Consider the following 14,791-nt stretch of genomic DNA (forward strand, 5'->3'; position numbering starts at 1 on the left):
GTCTTTAGTTTTGAAAAAAAAATATATCAAAGAAATAAATACACTTTCAAAATCCAGACTGGGATTCAATAATGATGTGTTTATTTGGTGCCGTTTTCCCCCAAAATAAAAAAAGCGCAATGAATACAGAAGGTCAGTTATGTGTAGAGAAAAGTTCTTGATTTTTTTCCTTCAAAAATTATCCAAAATAATATTGTGGGTACTTGGAGGAACTAGCAGCACTTGATTTTAAGACTTCAAAGGGGTAGTGATTTGCATTCCAAATAATTACAACCTATTAACTGTCGCAGGTGGAATGTGAACAATGAACGTTTCTGGACAACTTGAAGTCTGAGCGACATAAAATGACATCATTTCATCCGAGATAAAAGAAATGTATTTTGCTGACCCGAACACATTGCTAAAGTTGAGATGCCACACTGCATGATAGAAAACATTGTGTTTTGATATCTGGGTTGGAGTGGGCTGTAGGCGTGGGCGGGGCAGGTTGTGACAGAGGGGGGAGCAGACTGGTTGGAGACCCAGTGTCATCGAAAATTTGGACTCTAAGAAATCTGTTATCTTTTACCTTATATGGACAAACGTGACCTGTCACTTCCCTAATTATCTCCACTTAGACATGTGCAATACAATCAATTAGTCCAAATTTCACACTATACCGGCAAAATCGGAATAGTATTAACGTTTCAAACATTAAAATGTAACAAAACTGACGTGGTCTAGTACCTAAACTCCCACTTCTAGGAGCCAATTTCATGGAACTACTAATGGCAAAATACTGCTTAGCGACGGTCGCAGGGCACCAGTTACAAGAAATACACATCACTGGCTGGCAATCTTAAAACGGGATACCAGCCAATAAGCAAACTATTCTTACACTGAGCAGCTTTCTGTGCTTACCAACTCCACGTTACTGCCCTTATTTACTTTCTCTTTATGGGATCTGTCCCTGACTACGTGCAATCTGGTCTTTCAGGAACATGATGCTAGCTTTCTGCTCTGGCGGGAGTAGGTTGATCTGTTCTGGGGACAGCTGAAGCACTTGCATGATCAGAGCCGCCTAAAAAAAGATCAAGTAAATTTGAACTCAGAAATCATTCTTAAGATATTGATTTCTGTTGTTGTTCTTCTTCTTCTTCTTCCTTACAAGTGCAGACTTCATGGTTGAAGATAAATGCACTGCCAGAAACACTGGGGTGAACCCCTTCTCTAAGCGATATGCGTTACTGGGTTCTTTAATGTGCATTACACAACACACAGGACCTATGGCTTTACATCCCATCCAAAGGACAAAGCAATAATGGTTAAGTGCCTTGCTTAAGGACACAAGTGTCAAGACCGGGACTCAAACCACACTCTGCTGATTAGAAACACAAGAGCTTGAGTCCGGTGATCTTAACCGCTCGGCCATGACACTCCACATGTCAAAAACTCTTCTTGTTTGTTTAGACTACGACTATTCACTACTGCATGCCAATGGCAAAGACCAAATCCGTAGCAAAACAAGGCTCAGCTTGACTAGTGGAGCTGAACCCAACAGTATCAATTTCAGATACTATTTGTACTCAATGCTCAGTGACTCAATGAGTCAGTCAGTCTGTAAATCAGTCTGTGACTCGGTCAGTAAGAGGACAGAATGCTAGATTACTGGCCCTTCAGGTCTACCAAAAGCAAATTCTTGGTAAAAACTGAGAAATAACGGGTTAGTTCTTACCTTGTCTTGCTCTTGTTGTGTGGGTTGTGCATTGGTAAATCCTGGGCCACCTGGACCGCCTGGCCCACTGGGTCCACCCTGAGGCCCACCCTGAAAGAAGAGGACAAATTAATATAATCAGCTTCATTTTTTAAAGTGAACATCAAGACTTCAGTATTATAAAAAAAGTTTAAACACAGCCTTGTTTGAACTTAAATTTAACTTGAAAGGTGAAATGGTGAGGTTAAAATAAAATAATCGCAAAATTGCAGCACTCCAACTAAAGCTCTGTGGTCCAATAGTTACGGTGTGGATGTTTGTATACTTGTATATTGATTTAAACCTACAGCAACATGATGTTCTTGAGCAAGACACTTTACTACAATTGCCTCTCTCCACCAAGGAGTACAAATGGGTACCTGTGAAGACTGAGACCAGATTGCGCTGATCTTGAGGTACTGCAGAAAAATGGTCTTATGACCTGATGATCGGGGTAATAATAAATTGAGAAGCGCTTAGAGACATTTGTATTCATTTATTTTTTTTTACTCATTTTAACTTACCGGCATTCCTCTCTCCAAGACCCTAGGGTCAACACCCATCATAGGTTGAGCTCTCGGGTCACTACGACCGTCAAAGCCCCGGACCTCCTGACCTCTCATGTCAGGTCGTCTAGGGTCAAGTGACCTCGGATCATGTGACCTTGGGTCAGGTTGACCTCTGATGTCTGGTGCCGGACCACGAGGATCCATCTGATTGCGATGGTCAAACGGTCCGCGTTGGTCTTGACCTAACGGCATGCCGCGCTGGCCCATATGCTCTGTGACAAAAATTAAAACCAAATTAGAATTTGAAATCAAATCAATAAGGCTAAAAAATATTTGTTTTGATATTTCAATGTTTTTATTCTGCACCTGTTTCCATACGGTCCATTCCCATTGGTCCTTGCGGGCCCTGTTGCATCATGGGACCTCGGCCGTCCATTGGTCCTCTGTCCATAGGATTTGGGCCCTGCATTGGACGCATCATCCCTGCAACAAAAGAAAAATGGTTCATACATTTAGAATACAGTGGAAGTGTTTAACAGAACAAGTGTTTTAATTGCTTGTAACTGTAGAGAACGTGTCATTTTCACTCAGTTTTAGTCAAGTTTGTAGCTGATTAGCAGCCATCGTTGATTATTGGGAAGACACTCCAGAGTTTTGGAATATTTTGGATTGTTTTAAAATTGGCTGAATTCATTATTTTGCTTACTGATGTACCTCCGAAAAAGAACCCTGCATTTCACAGTGTACTGCCCAAATTTTCTGGTGGTTTTGGGCAGTACAGTACTAGACTAGCCAATCATGTTTGTTATTTTTCGCTTTGAAAAGAGAAGACAAGAGATGTTTCTCATTTGAAAACTAGACTTGCCCGGTCCCTGTTGTCGTTGTGTCATCTCAGGGCGTGGCCCGGCCCCACCCTGCATGCCAGCTAGCATGCCCATACCTGGACCCTGCCCTCCTAGCATCGTCTGCTGCTGCTGCGATTGCTGCTGCATCGGTTGAGACATCTGTTGTTGCTGCTGTTGCTGTTGTGCCATGACTGGCTGCGGCATCTCTGGTGGCAGGAGGGTTTGTGGAGTGTTGAGTTGCTTATGAAGGAGGGTCTGCCAAGGAGGATTGTTCAATACAGAAAGTTCATTGGTTGATTAAGGAGTCCGAGCATGAATAATAGATAATGCTTTGAGTCTACTCATGAGAGCTCTCTGAGCGGGACACACTGTGTGGCACGCTGGTTTGCATGTGTATGGCGCAAAGTATGCAAGACTTGTTTTTATTCCAAATGTGCACAGCCCGTATCGTCTTCGCATTAGCGCCAGGCGTATGACAGCAAAGCACTCAAGCATTCTGCTGTACTTTCTCTTGTATTAACCGTTGAGGGGTATTTGTGCACAGATTCCATTATATGTCTTAGCAGTATGGTGTGAAAGTACAATTGTCCAAGTTTCATTTGTAAAGTTGAAACCTGTTGCATCTGCAAATGAGTTGAACAGAGATTTGGTGAAGAGCAGTAGTGGTGCCCTTCAATATTAGCGCTTTTTCTTTTTCACCGTTTAGAGGGTTCTCACGTACAGAATCACGATTTTACTGGCTTGTATCTGATTTTGTGGTTTAACTTACCACTGCAATTTCTGGACTGACGATACGCATAACCACCTGGGCTTGGAGCAACGCGTACGCAAGCTGAGGGTTCTGCAGTAGCATGTTCCTGGCCTCCACAGGGTTGTTCTGAATCACCAGCTACATGTTCAAAATAAAATATGACAGCATCAACTACGTGCACACCAAATAGATGGAGAAGGAAGTCATTGGGTCAAAGTTCATTGAGCTGCTTAGCACAGAAAACAGTTTAGTAGAGAGTTACCAGCTAAAAAGTAATGTTTTGTACATTGCTTGTGACTGGTACTCGGCAGAGTTTTGCTTAGCAGATAAATTTACCTTCATCTGTTTCATGAGTTCAAACATCTGTTCGGGAGGCAAGCTGGCCACTGCTTTGGAGATTGCTTCAGGTGCTTCGTGAGGCGGAACCGCATCTCCAAACGGCGACTGACACAGAAGATAGAATTGAAAATACAGGGATGTGACATGGGTGTTAAGTATACAAGTTCCGGTACTTCGACCGAGCAACCTGCCTGGTACTCTGTATTTTCCTTGAATGGGGGAATTAAGACACATTTGTAACCATGTTGATGAGAATTCTGCCCAGTAAATTATTAAAACAGTAGAAAAGGATAAAGAGAAAAACTCACGTCGCTAGCTGGTGCTGCAGGGACCAAATCTGTATACAAGTAGAAACAGAAAATTTGCATAGTAAAATCATGACTCGGGGTACATCTATCTTAATTTTTATTATTAAATTCCTTCTCACTTTAATACCTGTAGCTATATTTGTTATTTGGGAATCTTTGCATAACTCCAACTTTCATAATGAAGGATAAAACCTTTTACAAAACTGGTTTACAGGAATTATTGACACCTGAATCTTCCATTTTCACCAAGCTACTTACTTTTCAGTTCCTCCTTGTTTTTCTCGCTCGCTGCATTGTCCACTCTTAGTGCTCGCCCGTTTAGCTCGTAACCATTCAGGTTGCGCATAGCGCTGAGGGCGGTCTCTTGGTCCTTATACTCGCAGAAACCATAGCCCTTGGGTTTGCCAGACTCGCGGTCATAGACCAGACGAAAGCTGATGACTGGTCCGACTTCCGAGAAGATATCCTTGAGTTTCTCTTCTGTCGCATCGTAAGGGATGTTGCCAACTGTGATGGAGACAAAGTTTATTATCATCAGATACACATGAACAAATGCACGCTGCACCAAAACAAAGTAGTAAGCTGACAGTGATTCATCATATCCTGTAAAGTTTTATTTTTACATTGTTTCAGGGGCCAGACCACAATTGCACAGAGAATGTAGAATGTTATGCTGCAGTGCATTGTGGGACTGTGCACTGCACAATATCTCCATGGACTTTATGCATAGCAACCATCTCCTACTGCACTGACTAGCAATGTAGCAACATCTTTTGTTAAAGCTATAGTCCATCATTTGCAGCCATCCGAAAAGTAACTGTCGTAATTATTGTTGAAAAACAAACTTGGTTGAAAGATAGTAAGGGAACTAAACTCCCTGTGAAAGTTTTCTTTCCGGGAAGCTGTCATTTTGAAGTAATCAACGAAAGAAGGCCTTTCCAACGGTGATTCTTAAGAAGCACCGTAGGAAAATTTAAATTAGTAGTTCGTTTTGTTATTCAGCGCAGCGCGCACAAGTATTGGAACGACGCACACGCGCGCGGTTGTTATAATTCGTCGGATCAGTGCGCAACGTCGCGTATAGCTGCAATTCAAAACAATTCAAAACATGATTCAGTAACTTTTGATTTGAAATTGAGATCTTAGAATGCTGTTTTTCTCGGAATGTACAGCTGAAGCTTAGCTGAAACTTCATCAGGTTAGTTGCTCAGTATCCTTCATTAGATTTTGAACTCTTTTGTTGCTTCAAACGAACAAAATGCACAAATTACAAATGATGGACTGTAGCTTTAAGGCCAATTAATCAACATTGATTTTAAGGTGAAAACGTTCTGAGGTGAACACACTTTCATGGTGCAAAGCTAGGCCCCTACCGTCATGAACCGTGGCGTAGGCCTACTTTCAACTTGAACTTTTTCAAGTTCAACAGCGTTTGTTTTCGCTGCACCTCGCATCGACATGATTGACCCGAGGTCACGCAAATTGCAATGCAGTGTGTATCTTTATTGCACGCTTCCAATTTATCCGTAAATTAACAGTCACAATGTTGATTCGATTGTATGCACAGTCTGTCATTTATGTCTGTTTGTTTCCTACCTCCATGTTCTGAGTGACCATGGAGGAAGAGAATCTATTTTCTTCCTCCATGGAGTGACTAAACTTGAAAGTGAAAAAAGTGAACTCACTGTGAAGGTTTGTTAAAATAAAAAACGCAGTGGCTATTGTTACGGCAGCCGTAACGCATTTCCCATTTTCTATCGTTACGGTAGACTGCAACTTTTATAAAAACATGAGAAGAAAATATAAAATTAGAAGGAAAAAAGTGAATTTGAACGTTATGAAATTCAGACTTTATTTCCCTTTTAAAAAAAATCCTCCAAAGCCTCAGGTTAGAAAAGGAAAAAATTCGAGTGCAAAACTGAGATGCGAACCCGCAACCTCACGGTGCAAAATCCTACCCTCCATCGACTGAGCTGTCGCACTGCTCGATAAAACGTGGGGAAACAAATAATTATATACCTGCGTGCGTATCAAAAATGTATCGTAGAGGGCGCTAAACAACGGCTGCCGTAACGATAGCCACTTCGAATAAAAAACCTAACCCTCCTCCCTGATCTTCAATGTAGCAACACGACTTAACGCATATTTCACTAAAACAGAATGTATACTATTAAACTCACCAAACACTGACCGAAGAGACCTTTCAATAGCCGACATTTTGTGATTTGCAAACAAAAATCGAAGAACTGCCGCGTGCAAGCTGTTTCGATGCTAGTACAGGAGTCTGGTTTACGATCACGTAAATCGTTCTTTTCACATTGGGACTGGGATCGTACGGCGTTAGCCAGACCGACACCGGGCACTAAGCTGGATGTCTTTGACCGGTTGGTGGCGCTATAACAACTTACCGGTGGGTTTTATTTTCGTCTGCGCGATCGATTTTCGATGATCGTACAAAATAAACACATGACACGTACGTATCGCTTGTGCATTGTCCAAGAAATCATCAATCTCTTCACCAGTTGACTGTCATCCGTTCCAGCAATCAGTCTACGAACCGTTAAAGAGTATCTTGCAAAGATCATTGTGTTCTTGTTGTTGAAGATAAGGGCGATCTTTGACTGCCAGTTTTTGAGAGGAGAGCAGAGGTTTTGATCGAAATGGACACCAGGGTTCTTCTCCTTGTTGCGCTGGCAGCGTTCATCTCCACAGGTAAATCTTTTGTTGTTGAATGATGCTGCATAATTAATACTTGAGACGTTGAGTGAAAAAAAAAATAGAAAATGGTCTGTAATTTTGCAGTTAAATGAGGATTGATCTGAAAAATGAAAACTAGGCCTGTTTGGAGGATGATAAAATTGTTGTAGTTTTTGTGAAGACGCCTACAATTTATTTTCTGAAGTTCTTGATGAAGTTGTGATTTGGTTGCAATGATGGATGATCATCATGATGATGACTCACTAGTGGATGATGAATGAAGATTGTTTCATATTACTTAGTGATGGGGAATTTACATCATGGCATTGATACATTGTATTTATGGTTTTTGTTCATACATGTATGTTCTTAATTTGTCTCCTTTTAAGTAGTTCCAGAAAGAGTAAACAATTGGTGATAAGATTAATCTCATCAATTTAATACTTTTAATAATATCAATGAAAACGATGTGCTGATGATGATGGCATACATGCAGTTTGTAATTTGCTTTCAATGTAATCATGAAGAGGATGGCACTGGAAAATTAAAAAAACAAAATTGACAGAAATTTGAGAAAGCTGAAGAATTCAGGATGATCCCTGATGATGCATTGAGGGTGATGATGATGATGAACATTAATGAAGTGGAGATGCTTCTCAACTTTCCTGTGTTCCTGTGAAAAAAAACCCAAAAACTTTTGAATGATTGATCGGAGGGAAATGGTGATGACTGTGTTAAAAGTGTAGTGATAAAGAGGACGAGGACAATGAAAACGGTGAAAACAGGTGTGATGATGGTGATTCTAGAAAGGAAATATTTCCCTTTCAAAAACTTGTCCTCCTGATATTTTGCAGTCAAAAGCAGGGTTTTTTGCAGAAGTTTTAGAAATGTGTGTTCTTTTTATCCCTGGCCTTTTAATAGCCTACCTTTTTTTTCTTCCTTTTGGAAGGGGGGGGGGGAGCATGGAGGGGGGTGGAAAGAAACCCCACCTTATGCTGATTGTATGTTGACCTAAAGGTCAGTAATATGATAGGTAGATTCGTCAGTCAAACTCAGATTAAGTTATTCAAGTTACAAGTTTCACTTTCATTTTGTATCAGTATAATTACACAACAAAGGAAAATCCCTAAAGGAAGTGTTAAATTTGTTTAGCCTATTGTTGTATCACGTGAGTTGTGTTGTCATCAATGTACAAGCTTTAAGACACAAGTGTTCACACATGTTGTTGTGCACGTGGTGAACATTTCTCTATAATTGTTTGCTTTGTTTTGGTCTTTTTTCATGGTTTTTGTTTAATACTGCATTGTATTAATTTTGTCATGTGCATTTGGATTGAAAAAGTGCAGTGTACATTCATAAGCTTTCTCACAAGAAAGTGACACGTCAATTAGACCATTATTAATAGTTGGCTGGGCATAAATTCATAGTCTGTGAGATTGCTGCTTTAAGTCTGCATGAATGAGATTTATAGGGTAAGCTGTCTCCATAAATTGCCTCCACGATGCAAGGAGATGGATCTATGAGCAGTAGGAATGTGAGGCCATGCACTCTGTAAATGCCAGGCTCATTAGCATAATGGACTGCGTCTACTAATCTTGCTAGATGTAAACCAGCTGTGGTGTTATATCAAGATGGGAATTCCCCAAGAGATATATGATTAGCTCCAGACAAATCACCAGCCCCCCCCCCTTCCCCAGTACAAAATTCTTCCCACAAATAATGATTAATGTTATAAAATATTACTGTGCCATTAATTGGATAAAAAAAATTGGTTCCTTTGTCAAGACATTCGGCTTATTACATGTGCCACAATGTTTGAAATTCTAAAACAATTACTCCAAATTTAAAGATTAATAATGTTACATTGGTTGGTTCTCACAGGCCTGCATACAAATTACCTGTGTACATAAAGGGTACACAGTGCTTAGGCCAAGTAAAAAAAAAATGCTTAGCGTCCTGCCTTTTTGAAAAAAAGGAGGAAGGCTCCCTTTTTTCCCCCTCCAAAATGGCCGCGCAACCGGGCTATTTTTCAAGATGACTGGCAGCTTTATTTTAAATGGCCGCCACTTGTTCTCAGGAACTAACATAACAGCTTTATTTGGGCTAGATGCAACAGACAAAGAGGATGTCACTGTTTAAAATTTGTAATTTTTTCGGTTTGAAAAAAAGGAGGCGGCCTCCAAAAAGGAAGCGGGCGGCGAAGCTAAACATGTTTTTTTTTTTATTTGGCCTTATTTGCACTGTTCAAGGGCAAAACACTGAATTTGAAATTCCACATTATTACAAATTTGCTTCCATACATCATCTACATATAAAATATTCATACTTTTTCGATGGCATATTCCCAGCAAAATGCCTCATTCCTGTTACCATGGTTACAAGGGGTGGACGTGCAGCATGTAACTTTGCATACGTGTACACAATTCTGTATGTTGATATCATGCAAAACCTGTGCCATATATTCTAAATATGCAACCTGTATTTGAAAGTGGAGTTCTACAATATTAGTGTGTTAATGAAGTTAATATAAAACTGACCTTATTATTGGCATGCATATGATGTGACATTGAGTGCTAATAAACAAGCAAATTGAAGTTTGTTTTTTGGTGGTTTTTTTTATATTAATAGTATACATATGTACATGATAAGATATAGGTACATGTATTATATTGGCTGATTCAAAGGTACATGTATAAATGTTATCATTGTCTCGGTATGAAGGTAAAACAAAAAATTTCGCCCTCCCCCAAATATAATGAATTAGGTCATTTATAAATTTTGAGTCCACATTTTTCATGTCCCTGTTATATCTGACATATCTATGATTTGATTATTGTGTTAATTAATGCAGTCGTCCTCCAAGAGTGATTATAAATAGCAACCTACCTACCCAACAAATGCAAAATATTGTCTGATACTTGTATGTAAATTACAAGGTAACAGGGACAGGAAAAAATGTCACGCTTTGGAGCCTGACTTGTAAGTTGTCATATCTTTGAAATTCATTCTTCAATCGTCATTTAAATGCTTCTGGTCCGTTATACCAAGTTAATACTCCACTCATCCGATTGCGAATAAATTAAACGTGCAATTATGGTCGCTCAGGATCATTTGAATTGTGTAAACAGGCATGAAGGCTTTTGTATGGGAAGCTTAACATGTGTTGGTTGCATACGTTCACATGCACTCTGTGCACACGGTTATATCACATGTGGGCTTTTATGCATTTTGATATTTGTATTGCAAGTTAAATTATGTACATTAATACATGCCATGTGGTCTATGGTTACCACTTTATGACATCTATCAGGTATTACTAATGCTATCAAACATACGTCTTTATAGTCATGATGCTATCACATATGCAAGTTAATGCTTGCATAAATTTTATCACTGTGCATGTAAAATTTAGTGTACATACATGTACATGTGATTTGCATCAGGCTAGGGTTTATGTAGAGTTGAATTATAATTGTAAAACTGCATTGTGCACAGAAAGATAATTTACAAAAAAAAAAAGGTTATTCACAACCAAATTTCCAAACAACATGCTGGAGATAATCATTGTCCAAAATTATACCATATTTTAACACAATTCTAATAGCACGCCCTACATTTTATCAAAATGTTGTTCATTCATAGAACCATGTGTATCAAAAACAGATTGAGATACATGAGTGAAAAATAAAAATGATAGCACGAACTATGAGTCACTCGCACTTGTCACAAGGATCAAAATCAATATTACGATGGATTGAATTTGTAGTGTAATACCCGCATTTGTTCTCATGCAGTGAGAACAAATAACAGGTGTTTGAATGACACGTTTATAACTCCAGCTACTTCCTGAATTTGCAACAACAAGCAAGCCCACAGCAGGAAAGAACAGTACGCACATAGCAATTAAACAGCAGTTGCTGAAAAGTATTTTTTTTGTTTTGTTTTGTGTGTATTTTTTGGGGGGGGTGTATTGTTTTATGGATTTGATAAATTTGTATGGCCTAACTTTAAACTTTATATTTTTTGGAAATTTTATAAAATCAGTAGTCTACTATAGACGTGCATGGCGAACAGTCCTGAATCCTACAATTGTAATACGATTTTGCACACCCCCCTAGGAAGTTAGGTTAACGAAAATTTCCTAGATCTCTACAGGAAACGGACAAGGAAATTTGACTTGTTTCTTGTGTGTGAAAGCACATTGTAGTTCATTTAACTATCACAGAGCTCACTGGGTGACAAACGAAATGTAAAAAAAAATAGTTAGTGGTAAAAAAATGTAGATGAGCAGTACAGATTGCATAACATTCTGTATCAATTCATAGATGGACATTAAAGGGGCATTTCTGTCCTGCATCCATGCCTAGGTCTGTTCCTCTCAAGCACATTATGATGTGTCATTCAGTGTAGCATTTGTGAGTGGACAACATGCACAGTGCTCTTTACAGACTAATTGGGTGACAGCCATTTTCTGCGGTGGCGCCAGACTCGCGTGGGTCGCGCTGAGGTAGTACGCACAGTCTCCGGGCTCCTTCGAACAATAAGATTATCAAAATACTCGCGCGCCTTGTCTATAAGAACGCTTGCAGTGTGTGTGTGTGTGCATAGGCAGATTCCTTAATCTATGGTGTGTGCGGACGTGGTTTCACCTCAAAATGTTAGTCTGTACATGAACGTACACGTAGGTTGTGCATTGATACTCTTGACCCATTACGTAGTGTCCATTCTGACTGTCACTGTTCCCAGTCAGTTTTTATGACAAAAATTTTTTAAATTCATAATCAGAATTTCTCTACAAATACAAGCTGTTTCTGGTTCTGTTCTGTGGTTAGGGTCAAGTAATGGAAGGAAATGCATACTGCAATAAATAGAACAAATTTGATATTTTCCCTTTGCAGCCGGTGCCCCACCCACAGGAACACCAGACACAGTTGGACCAGACGATGTTACAACTAAAACTGCAGTGACAGAAGGACCTGCCATCGTAACCACACAAGGTGCAGGTAAGCTATCCAGGAATTGCTAACCTATCAGTTCCAATGCAATCACACACTCCATTTGTGAAATCACTGCAAGTTGTCTCTCCCAAAATCTGCAAAAGTTGAACGTTCTGGAATATTTCCCTGTCAACCTTTTGCAAATTTTTGTATTCATACTTTCATGAAATATAAACCAGTCTTTACTGTAATTCAGTTCCTTTTTTTTCTTTCCTAAACTGAATGGTTCACAAGTCTGGAGTACTGAAATATAACAAACATGTATATCAACCAACAAAAAGTTTTTTTTACTCCCTTTCCCCAACTTATATTTATTTCTAATCAGGCATCTACATATTAACTATTTGAATTCCTAGTTACAACTAAACCACCAACAACACCAGCAGGGAAAACTTCGCCAACACCAAATCCAACAACAGCGCCGACATTAGCACCAACAGAAGCAACAGAGACAAAGCAGCCCGCCACCCTAGCCCCCACAGCAGGCAAAGCCACAAAAACACCCTCAACAGACTCAGGCCCCACCAAGCCCGTGGGTCCGACGGTGAAACCGACACCGGCACCCTCCAAGGGGGGCTTCGACGCAGCCAGTTTCATCGGCGGAATCGTTCTCGGCATTGCGATTGTTCTGATCATTGGGTTTGGCTACAGCTTCTACAAGACGCGACGGGATAAAAATTACCACACACTATAAACAGTCCGAACTTGTGTGATTAAAGTTGGTGGCATTGTGGATCATTCCTGTTTTGGGGAAGTGGAGGACGGTTCATACTCGGCGCAAATGCAAATACGAATTGTAACGTTACAGCAATTCGCAAAAGTTGAACACATTTCAACTGGCGACTTTCGCTGCAAATGTTTTATGACGTCGATTTTCTTCGCATTTGCGTGTAGTATGAACCGGCTTCATGGCAGGGGGTTTGAAAAATATTGCTTAAAAATGAGTGAGCTTTAGTACTTGTCTATACATGTACGTGCAAAGTCATATTTGTGGGGTTTAAAACAGAGAAGGTATTAAGTGAACGGAGAAATGCTGAACAGAAATTTCGGAATTTTGTTGGAGAACTTGATGAAACTAGTCATACATGTAGGCCGCTTCCGAATGACGTGGCTATGGCTTAAAAGTACACAGTTATGGAAACGTAGCCGAAGCCGTTCCCAAGTCATTTGGACTTGACCTGGTCGAGATTTTGTGAGTCGCCACGTTTGATTGCATTGCAATGGTCACATGTGTAACCTGCCTAGTTGCCTAGCAACAGACTATTCCAACATGGCATCTTGCAAAAGCTCTCAAAAAAGTTGGGAATATTTCTGGCTGGTTGAAGTGCTTGTTAAGAGTTACATGTGTGATAAATTTATGTTGTTTGTTTTGCTGGAGTTGTTAATTTCATAGAAGCATAGACATTTTTATTTATATGTGTGTTGATTTTGAATTTTTAAAGTTATCAATAGCAAAATATATGACATAATATGTTACTTATTGGAGTTTTAATGATTTAGAAAGTATTATAAAAGGATATTAATAATAGTTTCGATTTATGTGATTTAACTTTTTGGGGTTTTTTTCAACGGTCACTGGGATATTTGACAGGTTTTTTTTCTTGTATTTACCAAAGCATAATGTGAAGTATTAAAAGGTTAAGATCTTTTGAAATTTAAATTTGAAAGCTGAATTAATTTCCAGTGCTCTCAAATTATTTGAAGGACTAAAAGTCACATGACCACTGAGGTTTAAACCAGACTTTCAGAATTGTTTTGGCAGACAATTTTATGGCAGAAACAAACATTTGAAATGGACAAGTACCTTTGTAAACATTCCAGAGAGCAATACTTGTAGATATTTTGTGTATTTATCAGTTGTGTTGTACAAGTAGAAATAGTTTCAGAAGTAAAATCGGTGTACAGTCTTAGATGTATCCAATAATGAGATCCCAGCTTCAGTGTGCTCTTTCATCACTGTTTACTGTTTAGTAAGTCTACAGGTTCCACAAAATGATTTTTAATGCAAAAATCAGTGGAATTCTTAACATCTCGGAAACGGTGAATCAAACTTTTTTAGGAAAAACTGAAGTACACAGTTGATCCAAGAAAACTGACTGATGCAGGATTCGAACCTGTTACTTCCAGAAAACAGTACTGGTGTTCAACGGAGTAATCTCTATTCACAGGCTTTTATAAAAACAACCTTTTGCACCACGACTAAGTGTAGTTAAAACAAAAGCTATTGTTTTATTTTACAGATAAAAGATGAAACGAGATAACACAACCATATGGAGGATACATACATTGCTATAGAAAGTTTACTTTGAAATTTTACTTTTTGAAAAAAACTTGTGAATTTGTTTATTTGCCAAAAAAGGAAACATCTCAAAGAAGTTGGGGTAGTGTATAAAATAGGCACTCATATTTTGTGTTTAATGTCAACTCATTAAATGTACCCAGTACATGTATGCACACATAAAACCTTTAGATTAACACAGGGTAGAATTAAATGTTGACTAAAAAATGATGAATACATTTTTTTACAAGAATAACCTGAGTGACTTTTTTTTCTTAATAACAGTTTGGAGTTACAGAATCTTGTTGTGTATTTCGGATTATACTCGGACAAAG

The 14,791-nt window shown here is 39.1% G+C and overlaps 2 protein-coding genes across 2 annotated transcripts; one reads left to right on the forward strand and one right to left on the reverse strand.

Annotated features, from left to right (window-relative positions):
* Positions 1 to 64: 64 nt before the first annotated feature.
* LOC119744831 (cleavage stimulation factor subunit 2-like) lies at positions 65 to 6,819 on the reverse strand. The gene is made up of 10 exons (XM_038220994.1): positions 6,665 to 6,819; positions 4,743 to 4,991; positions 4,485 to 4,513; positions 4,174 to 4,281; positions 3,856 to 3,975; positions 3,107 to 3,341; positions 2,608 to 2,724; positions 2,257 to 2,513; positions 1,715 to 1,804; positions 65 to 1,060 (listed from the first exon to the last, which is right to left on the reverse strand). The coding sequence occupies exons 1-10, from the start codon at positions 6,699 to 6,701 to the stop codon at positions 935 to 937; spliced, it is 1,368 nt and encodes a 455-aa protein (XP_038076922.1). The 5' UTR covers positions 6,702 to 6,819; the 3' UTR covers positions 65 to 934.
* Positions 6,820 to 6,889: 70 nt separating this feature from the next.
* Positions 6,890 to 14,536, forward strand: LOC119744834 (cadherin-related family member 5-like). Its single transcript, XM_038220998.1, has 3 exons — positions 6,890 to 7,196; positions 12,080 to 12,184; positions 12,535 to 14,536. The coding sequence occupies exons 1-3, from the start codon at positions 7,145 to 7,147 to the stop codon at positions 12,870 to 12,872; spliced, it is 495 nt and encodes a 164-aa protein (XP_038076926.1). The 5' UTR covers positions 6,890 to 7,144; the 3' UTR covers positions 12,873 to 14,536.
* Positions 14,537 to 14,791: the final 255 nt, after the last annotated feature.

The sequence above is a fragment of the Patiria miniata genome, unplaced genomic scaffold, assembly GCF_015706575.1.
Source record: "Patiria miniata isolate m_02_andy unplaced genomic scaffold, ASM1570657v1 HiC_scaffold_7, whole genome shotgun sequence".
Classification (NCBI taxonomy): Eukaryota; Metazoa; Echinodermata; class Asteroidea; order Valvatida; family Asterinidae; genus Patiria; species Patiria miniata.

Bases quoted from the DNA above. Each gene is read 5' to 3' on its own strand.
- LOC119744831 (XM_038220994.1), bottom strand. From the start codon at position 6,701: ATGTCGGCTATTGAAAGGTCTCTTCGGTCAGTGTTTG. The intron at 2,514-2,607 runs GTGCAGAATAAA...TTTTTGTCACAG, and splicing joins AATGGACCGTATGGAAACAG to AGCATATGGGCCAGCGCGGC. The intron at 1,061-1,714 runs GTAAGAACTAAC...ATCTTTTTTTAG, and splicing joins CACAACAAGAGCAAGACAAG to GCGGCTCTGATCATGCAAGT.
- LOC119744834 (XM_038220998.1), top strand. From the start codon at position 7,145: ATGGACACCAGGGTTCTTCTCCTTGTTGCGCTGGCAGCGTTCATCTCC. The intron at 7,197-12,079 runs GTAAATCTTTTG...TTCCCTTTGCAG, and splicing joins GGCAGCGTTCATCTCCACAG to CCGGTGCCCCACCCACAGGA. The intron at 12,185-12,534 runs GTAAGCTATCCA...TTGAATTCCTAG, and splicing joins CGTAACCACACAAGGTGCAG to TTACAACTAAACCACCAACA.